This window comes from Natrix helvetica (assembly GCF_964273705.1).
Source record: "Natrix helvetica genome assembly, chromosome: 2".
Taxonomy (NCBI): Eukaryota; Metazoa; Chordata; class Lepidosauria; order Squamata; family Natricidae; genus Natrix; species Natrix helvetica.
The window spans coordinates 156047828-156058116 of NC_138552.1; the positions used below are offsets into that span (position 1 = coordinate 156047828).

At 40.9% G+C, this 10289-nt stretch overlaps 1 protein-coding gene across 5 annotated transcripts in view; it reads right to left on the bottom strand.

Moving 5' to 3' along the window:
• Positions 1 to 9906, bottom strand: part of SNTG2 (syntrophin gamma 2) — a 167574-nt gene extending 157668 nt beyond the window's left edge. For all 5 annotated transcript variants that reach the window (XM_081944824.1, XM_081944823.1, XM_081944822.1 and 2 more), the window contains exon 1: positions 9823 to 9906. In XM_081944824.1, the coding sequence (XP_081800950.1) occupies positions 9823 to 9830 (8 nt within the window). In that variant the 5' untranslated portion in view covers positions 9831 to 9906. The remainder of the gene's footprint in view (positions 1 to 9822) is intronic.
• Between the last annotated feature and the right edge of the window lie 383 nt (positions 9907 to 10289).

The window sequence follows — 10289 nt, forward strand, 5'->3', positions numbered from 1 at the left end:
CAGTCAGCTTGACTAGTCTTTATGAGACTATATATAGCCATGTGTCCATGTCTGAAAAAGGAGAATGGTTCTGTAGGTGATGGGATTTGATGATATCTGATGATTTACTACTTTCATGTCCCAAAATCACTACAATCAGTTCTAAAGATGCAGCTTGTTCCTTGCCATAGCACAATTTGGAGCCCACATATACATTTTCCATGCAGGTGTGTGTGTGTATGTATAGATTTATTTGTGTGGGTATGTATGTGTGTGTGTATAAGATAAATATTTATAAAATAAATAGAATTAAAATTAGGCACAGGGTGGTTCAGTGGCTTAGATGCTGAGCCTGTCAATCAGAAAGGTTGGCAGTTTGGCGGTTCGAATCCCTAGTGCCGTGTAACAGAGTAAGCTCCCGTTACTTGTCCCAGCTTCTGCCAGCCTAGCAGTTCGAAAGCATGTAAAAATGCAAGTAGAAAAATAGGAATCACCTTTGGTGGGAAGGTAGCAGCGTTCCATGAGCCTTCAGCGTTTAGTCATGGCAGCCACATGACCACTGAGACATCTTCAGACAGCGCTGGCTCTTTAGCTTTGAAACGGAGATCATCACTGCCCCCTGGAGCCGGGAACGACTAGCACATATGTGTAAGGGGAACTTTTACTTTTTAAGACTAGGCAAAAGGTATGGTTTATTTTCCTACACTGCCTGGTGTTCAGCAAAGGCATTGGGCCTGTATACCAAAGTTATATACATATACGTGGTTATGTTATTGCTTAAGCTTCATGAAAAATATACAAGTAAAAAAGTTAAATAACAAAATGTAGGTGGAAAGTGAAGAATTCTCACAGCATACCATATATGCAAAACAACCCACCTCAGAATTATGTACAGCTTTTATGAATGCTAAACAGGAACTTAATTCCTTTTGTGCACTTGAAACAGAATATTAATTGAATTATACAAAATAAAGATACTGGGAGCAAGTGGGAAGAACTTATAAGCCTTTTGGCAGAAATATTTAAAGTAACATAGTATTATACCTGCATTTAATCATGGCTATATACAATTATGTTCTCTCTCTTTTTCTCTCCCTCAATTTTTACTCTGTAGACTGCTAAGTCAAATTAAGAAACCAGGATGATCCCTACCCTCTTTCTCTTTTGGAAGCAGATAAAAATTTGTCTCTTCCAAACGGCCTTTGAGGATTAATTGTAACCAGCAGTACCAAATAATTGCTAATTTAATTTTAGCCCATTTTCTTAATACTGAAATTGGAAATTAGGTTGCTGATTTTATTGATTTTAATGCTGACTTGCGCAGCATTAAACTGCATTTATACTGTAAATTCTTTACACAGCCTAGAGTCTGCTACGTTTTTCACAATGCATGAAAAATAAAATACATTCAACATTATGTGAAATGTTTCACATAATTGTGCTGTAGAAGTATGCCTTTACATGTGCAAAGGATGTTTCCTTTTGAGTTACTGGTGATGACTATGGCTGGGTGCATGTGATACACTTGGCCTAAAGATAAAGGAGTCCCTGAGGATTTTCTCCAGTAGTCAAAATTGACTTTAGGGAACAGTGCTGATCTCTGTTTAAAGAGCCACTGAGCCAGTGCTATCCAAAGATGTTTCCACACTCATGTGGCTAGCATTACATCCCGAAGTGCTGTTACCTTCCCAGCAAAAATGATACCTATTTATTTACTCACATTTGTATGCTTTCAAACTGCTAGGTTGGCAGGAGATAAGACAAGGACGGGAGTTCACCCATTGTGCAGCGCTCTGGCCTCGAACCTAGGCTGTTGGCTTTTCAGCCAACAAACCCAGAGTCTTAACCAGTGAGCTTTTATGCTGTTCCCAAATTAGTCCTAAACCCTGGTTTATTTATTTACCATTTAGAAATCACCCATTTCCTACTCCTTACATGAACCAGTTCTGGGTGAACTACAAATAGACTGAAAAAATATAAAAGCTATATATAATGATTACAGTTAAAAACAAAAATAAAATAATTAAAAAGATGGGAAGAGACTTCAGGGTTCTGTGGACCCCAAGTAAGTAAGCAGAGCCAGGTCTTCAAGCATTTTTACAAAGGGTCAGGAGGATGGAGGGTCAGGGAAGTCTTCTGCCTGTGGAATGGATGGAAAAGGAGGTTTGATGTATGGCCTGGGTAGGGGGAGTATCATGGGGTAGCAAAAATGTTTCTTCTGCAAGCTAGGAAGTTGTGTTTTTAGGGCCCTGCCTTATGTACACTGATTTCCCTCTCAAAGACATAGATGATTTAGTACAGGTTCGTGGACTGGCACTGGTCCACAACATACCAGCAACCAGGCTGCGGAAACAAGCAAAGCTCCATCTGTGGGATGCAGGCAGCACGCAAAACCATGCCTCCAGTCCATGGAAAAAAACTTTCTCCATAGAACAGCTCCCTGGAGCGCAGAAGGTTGGGGGCCACTCCTTTAGTACATCCTAAAAATCAATACCAATCAATGCGGCTTTTTCAAAAGCTCTAGTACTACAGACTCTGTAGTTCAAATACTTATGGAGAAACACTGAAAAAAGCAGAAGCCACCACATTTGGTTTTCCTCGATCCTGAAAAAGTCTTTGAGCGTGTTCTGCAATCTTAAGGTACGTGCTAGGTGACCACGATGTTCCTAAGCAACTCATAACAAGGGTCCAGATGCTATATACAAACACCAGAAGTTTCATGTGATGCACTGTCAGCTTTTCCGACAGCTTGAGAAAGCTGAAAGTTGGCATTCATGAAAGTTCAGCATTATCACCATTACTGTTCATTCTCGTCATGGATATTATCACAAAAGAACTGTAACATGACAACCCCTTGACCTTGCATTATGCTGATGATGTCATACTCATAGCTACCACCAGAGAATAACTGCAGCGCTTTGCATAAGCTGCCTTTGCCAATTTTGCCTGTGGCTCAATATCAAAAAGACTGACTATCAACCTGAGCCCTGCCCCTGTACAAGTCAGTAGTGAAGATCTAGTGAAGACCAACACCTTCCATTGGAATTCACTAAATCTTGGTCAACACCTAGGATCCCATCTACAAAGTGATGGCAGCATCAAAGGTGAAACAAGGCTATCGAGGCTTTATACTCTTACAGAGCTTTGGAGCATGTCCATTACTTGGGATGATTGACGTGACAGAATTTAACATTGAAGCTTTTCCTTATTTGTGAAGAGAATGCATGAATCTTTTGATGCTATTTGTGAACGGCCAGTTAATTCCCCAATTTTGGTTGTGCCACCTTGCACTATGGGGTTACTTTACCAGGTTTCTCTTCACTTCAGTGAAGCAAAAGAGAAAGCCATTTATGAGTAAAGTACCTAAAAAGAAAATTGACCCACGTATCTCACATTTAATCATTACCTGTGCTTGCTTAGTCTTCTTGCTAAGAGTTGACACTGACTTGATTGTACATAATTAATCACTTATATCACCCCTAGCTCAAAAAAGGACAATATAATAATGTGCCACAACTGGATTTAGTTCAAGTCCTGTTTTGTGGAAGTGAGTGAAGGAGAAAATCCCTCTGCTTTTCAAACAACCTGTAGTCTTTTCTTGGGGAGGGAAGGGACAGATTTTTGTAATACCCACATTTTCCCCCCTCTAAATTTGGCTAAAGTATCTGGGGTTATGAGTTACATACTCACTATTGTTTTCCCCAAGGATCCTGTATTCATTCATCAGGTTTTTATGTTTCCTGATTAGTAGTTAATTTATTGGGCTAGGAATATGGAGATCCAGTTTCTAGTGCCCTGTCAGGCCTGGAAGCTCATTGGGTGATTTTGCACTGTCCACTTCTCTCAGGCCAATATCTCATAAGATTTCCATGGGGAAAATCGAAGGAGGGATTCAAATGCATGCCCTCTTGAGCTTCTGAATGAGAGGCAGAGTATAAATCTAATAAGCAGAATACAATGGTGGTTTCTTTCTGATTTAGCAACCCATGATTAAAACAAAGCTTATTTAACGTAAAGTGAGAAAGCAGCTTAGGCCCTTCTAAATGTGCTGCAGTCAGATACAGTGACGTGCAGTCAGGTGAGGCAAGTGAGGCACAGCCTAACCTCTCATCATCAGGGAAGCGAGTCATTCGATGGGAAACTTGCCTTTTGGGAGGAATGACCCAGCTTGGCTCCCACTTTCGATCTGCCGCCCAACGACCGAACAGAGAAGCAAAGAGGCAGGAGAGACAAAGCAGGAGCCAAGCCGAGTCATTCCTTCCAAGAGGCAAGTTTCCTATCGAACGACTCGCTGCCCTAGACTCGAGGCTCCAATCCAGCCTGCGGTGCTTGCAGCCCCCGCCAGCTCCTCTAGGGACTCCCAAGCTCGACACCAGAGAGCCGCCGCGAGAGAGGCCGGCCAGGTTGCCCGGGCGGTGGCAGGGGTTCCCTTTGTTCTTTCGGGCATGGGAAGTGGGGGGGGGGAAAAGAGGCTTCCTCCTCTCCGTCCGCTCCCCACCTGTGCTGCCCTCGCCCGACAAGCGTGCCCCAGATTCCGTGCAGCTCTGGCAGGTGGTGCTATGGCCGAATCCCAGGGCGGAGGGCGGCAGGTCGCAACTGAGCATGCCTGACTGGAATTCTGGGAGTTGAAGTCCACAAGTCTAAAAAAATTGCTGCCTCACCAGCTATAAACCTCACAGCACGTCACTGACTCAGAAATAAGTTAATATAACATTTAGCCTTAAACAACTGTCACCATCTTTTTTTTTACATGTTATGATAAGCCTGTCTTCAAAATAAGATTCTTTTGAGTTTTATAAATATTAGATTGTAGATAATATTATTTTCAGATAGTAGTATTAGAAGGCAGAATACATAATCAATTAGACATGTTCAACAAAAATACAGTCTTATCTTAACAACTTGATTTCAATTTACTTTTCTATTTTTACATTTTGTCTTGCCTACAGTATTTCCTCAATTAATAAATATACTTCAGTTTACACCAAGAACAAAAAATAATTATGGTGAGCCATGATGGAAAATGTTAGTGAAATTTAAACTTTCATAGAGATATTTTTTCCAGATGTACTATCTGTTTTTTTTAATATGGTAACCCCAAAAATTACAACTCCTCTTTCAAGGCTATGGGGATTATTTATGGATATTTGAACTATCACAAAATCTTGTAGAAGATGTGCCTAAATATGGAATTTGAAGAACAGAATAGAGTCAGGGAAGGCCAAACAGTTCAAGGAAATACCAGATATGTTTTTCTAGTTGCTTAGGTCCCTAAAATGTCTGTTTCTAAGAACATTATGGGGTTTCTTGAATTTAGATTCTTATACGTACCTTGTAAAAACTCTGTTTCTGATACAATCTTAAGACAAAGGAGGTATCACTTACAGACTTACAATATTGCCAGTCAACTTGAGTCTAACTTACACACCAAAAGTTTCCAGATATTGTTCATGAGTTCGATTATTTATTCTCAGAGCTGAGAATGGTAATTCCAGCCTTCAGAGAGCTTCGGAACATATGCATTATTTGGGATGACTGATGTAACAGAATTTAACATTTAATATTGCCTGAATTTTGAGGACTGAAGAGTTTTGCTGTAATATACGAGTTTTGAAATATTCTGTGCAAATCAGCTCTATTTTTATTAATAATTTAAACTTCCGTGCATAGCTTATACAAGCTGGAAACATTAATGACATGCTACCTTATTTCATCTGTTGGTAATAATCATATTCCTTTTGGCTATATTATTGAACATACACACACACCACAAACATAAGTCATCTGCTGTGTCCAATTTTATCCCCCCCCCTCTGCGATAGTCATTATTCTTTCATAAGTTATGGTAGGAGGGAAAGTTAGGGGTTTTTTTTTGTATTAATTATACTGACTTGTTTAAATAAGAAAAAAAAATAGCTTAACAATATTTTTATTGTTCCCCCCCTCCCCAAAATGTGACTTTTTCTTTTGTCAGTATTATAACAGAAAATGCCTGTCATCACAACCTACTTAGCCTATCATAACAGATGGTATGGCAATTTGCATTCTAAATAGCTGTTTCAGGTGCATCATCTGTCTGCAACTTGCTAAAGTTGCTGAGTTCCTTCCTGAAATTATAGTAGCTGCCCTCTGTAGCTGCCAAGTGATCTTGAGAAATGATCATCCTATCATTTTTAAGCTTTAAGGTTTTAAAGGATTACAGCCAGATTGTCAACTTCGAACTGAACCTGGCCGCAGCCATCTTTCTGTTCCTCAGTTGCCATACAGAGGGGGAAGGGGGGCACTACTAGACACAACAAAGAGCTTTTTTGTGGGAACTGGCAATTGATAAGGTTGGGGAAGGAGTGACTAAAGAGTCCACCAATTAACCCAATTGGTAAACGTGACCTGTGACATTTAGAGATGGGGTTATTTCCTAGTTTAATTATACTGAAACCATCTTAGATTTGGTTTTCCGTTGAAGCTGTGCTGATATGATGTACTCAATAAAAAAGATCTTTGAGAAGGAGCCAAGTTTCAGAGTTCTGATTTGCTTGGGTTCGTTATTTGGAGCTTTGACACAGGTGCTACTCTCACCCTCCTATGTACGTACTCTGAAGCCCCCTTTCCAGGTTGAATTCAAAGCACTGCACCACCCTACTATTAAGGATCAAGATTCTAGGTTTCTCATATCATCAGATAATAGTTGATTCACTATGCCACTTAGCAACAAGTTAGATATAGGACAGTAGTGGATTTAAATAGTTTATAGATAATAATATTTATATATCCATGACTTCTAAACTTAGGCTCTAGATTAAAGCAAACCATTCATGAGGAGCTCCAAAAGATTATGGAAGAGGACCTCAAGTTTTCTTAGATCTATACCTACAAACTAGGTTCATGCAAGATATAATCATTGTGACAATTCATGTTTTCTTCCAGAATTGCTATACAGCAGCAGCCCGATTATATAATAATTACTAAAGCATGTATCTTCTTTGAATAATTCTCCCACTTCAGAACTTGGTGGCAAAGCAGCTGATCCATTTCCAGCAAACTTTAAAGAGGATAGTTCAATCTTCCTTCAAGATTCTGAGACTTTGTAAGGCAAAATCTTACAAGCAAGACCAGGTCATCTAAAAAAAAGGACTCCTCATTGAAATATCTCAAACCTTTTAAAAAGGTTATTTTTTTATCACTATGAGATTCTCTTTGCTGTTAGTTAGAATCTTGACAAATCTGGGACAAAAATCCTGCAAGAAGAACTTCAAAAATCAATGTTCTAAAAACCAGGTATAAGACAACTTTTCTTACTAGAATTATTTAGGTAAGCAAAAAGGTAGTCTCTCACCTGGCTGACCTACATACATAATACCATGTTCAATATTTGATTTGAAGCAAGGAAGCTACACTGATCTAGGGTAATAAGGGAAATAAACTGAAAGAGGTTTAAAAAATGACAACAGGAAGGAGAATGGTACACGGAACTCATAAAATTATGAAAGCAACTAAAACATGAGAAGAGGTTCATTTCTTATATAGCAAGAATTTGCTGAGTAAGAATAGAAAGGATAAGAAAAGCACCCTTGTAATGAAAGGGAAGGAAAAAAAGAGGTCAGACATGAAGGGAAAGAGACAATACTGCATAGATTGAAAATAACAATGAAATAGCAGTCAAATCAAAACTTGCTGGACTTTTTCTTGTAAAAGAGACAATTTTTAAAGTTATGGCTGTTTCTCTCCCTCTTGATTTCTGTTGCTGTTCTTTTCTGCTGTTCTACAAACACCAGCTGAATTGCTGGTATTTGTGGATGAATAAATCAGGTTCAAACAGACAATTCATCAGCCATTTTTGCACTGTATCAGCCAACCTGCCCTGTATTTTAGCTTTCCAGGAAAGGAAGTGGTTGAGGGCCATCAGTTAATTACTCACAACTCCAGTTCACTTGCCAATAAACTAACCTTTAATGGGGAAAGCCCTAAATTAGGCACAAAGCAAATCAAGGCAGAAGCCTTGTAAGAATTAACAATGCTCAAGCCAGCGGTTCTCAAATAGTGGGGCGCACCCCCCTGGGGGGGCGCGAGGCTCCGTAAAGGGGGCGTGAAGGCTCCCTTTCCATCTGGGTGCAACGGCGGCAAAGGCGTGGGTGAGGCATAATATATCCCGCCTGGAAGTGGCAGCACTTCGGTCTGTGGATTTTCATTGGAGCCGCGGGCTGGAGCTGTGCAAGAAGCCTGCTCGGGCGGGGGTGGGAGGGAGGGAAGCATGGGACCGCCCGTCTTCGCCACCGCCTCTCCTTCGCCCCTCGTACCGGGATGCCGCCAAGGGCCTGGCAGAATATATCCCGGCTGGAAGAAGCAGGACAACAGCCTCCGCTACCAGGGGTGAAGGGGTGGCGATGGCGAGGACGGGCTGTCCCAGGCTTCCCTCCCTTTCCCCCCCCCCAGCCCAAGCAGACTTTTTGCACAGCTCCAGCCCGCGGCTCTGATGAGTCTCTGAGCAGTCCCCAGCACTGCCATTTCAAGCCGGGAAGCGCAACAGCCGCTGTTGGGGAAGGGACAAAGGGGCGGCGGTCGCCCGATCTTGCCACCGCCACCCCTTCGCCCCTGGTAACGGCGACTGTTGTGCTGCTGCTTCCAGCTGGGATGCTGGAGGAGCTGCTGGCAGGGAGGGAGGGAAGAAGGGGAGGAGGGCAGAAGGGAGGTGGAAGGAAGGAAAGAAAAGCAGACACGCCGGAGGGAAAGAGGAAAGAAGGCAAGCAGGCAGGAAGGAGGCAGAAGGAAGGAGGGAAGAATGGAACTGGAAGGGAGGCAGGGAAGGAGGGAGGGAGAAAGGAAGGATAGGAGGATAGGGAAAGAGGAAAGAAGGCAGGCAGGCAGAAGGGAGGGAGGTGCAAGGAAGGAAGAAAGCATAGATAAGCAGGAGGGAAAGAAGGCAGGCAGGCAGGGGGAAAGAGGAAGGAGGGAACTGGAAGGGAGGCAGGAAGGAAGGGAAGGAGGAAGGGAGGGTGGAAGGAAGGATAGACAAGTAAGAGGGAAAGAAGAAACAAAGCATGTGACTACGGTGGGAGACGAGGAAAGACCGGTGTGCTATGTTATGCAGAGGTGTACTTATAACAATTTTATAGACAAATGATACTATTTACAGTCGCACGGGGAGGGGGGCGCGAAATGTTTTCTTCTTCCTAGGGGGGGCATGACAGAAAATAATTGAGAAGCACTGGCTCAAGCCAAGTGTTCAAATGGTGAGCTCTTGAGCAGATCCCCATAGAGTAATGTCCCAAATACATTTTTCATAGTTATGTCTACCTGTGGGGTAGACAACTTTGAAGAGCTGACATTTTAAATTAAAATTCCCACAACACAAAACAGTATGGGAATTCTGGGGACTACTATCCGAAACATTTAAGAACAGTAAGTTAATAGCTACAAAGGGAAATATACTTTTGTTATTCTTTTCAAATAATTAAACTTGTAGAATTTGTTATAACTTTGAAGTTAGTTTTTTTTAGAATTAGAAATTTTGAAAATTACTTTCAGGAAGTTTTGAAATATAATAACAATATTGATGACATAATTTAATACTGATGACAATAATGATTATAAGACCCAGTTTGGTCTAGGTTAAAGCATCAGGCTAGAAACCTGCAAACTATGATATGTGGTCCTGCTTTAGGCATGAAAGTCAGTTAGATTACTTTGGAGTATCTCTCACCCCACCTCACCCCACAGGATTGTTGTGGTGGGGAAAATAGAAAGGAGTACTAGGTATATTCCCCATCTAGTTATTTATAAAAATAGTAAGTGGGATAAAAAAATCTAAAATAAATAAAAACCCACCATAAGATTTGTAGCACTTACATTTGCATTGGGAACACTTCCACTTACACAGATGACATCTTGTTTTTGAATTGTTAGTATCTCTTTTGAAAGCTTCAATCGGATTTCATAGGCATTTTCAGATATTTCATCATATAGCAAAACAATTCCAGTTTTTGTCTGTAAAGCAAAATAATATCACAGATCAAAATGACAGACTTGTGAGCATATTTATTTCCAAAATGATAAGGTTGTCTCTATAATGCCATATGTGCCTATCTATAATAACAGATATTTCTTATCTATTTCTTCAGAGCAGTGTGTTAAGAAGTTACAGGGAGATTTTTAGGGAAAGTATTCCAAGTTCCAATTTTCATGTGTTAACCTACTACTGATACCTAATTTTGTACTTGCGTACAAGCAAAATTATATAGCATAACTGATAAAAAGGCCTAATTCCATCCCCATTTTGACAAAAAAGACCAATTCTTCTCTATAATCCCCTAAAT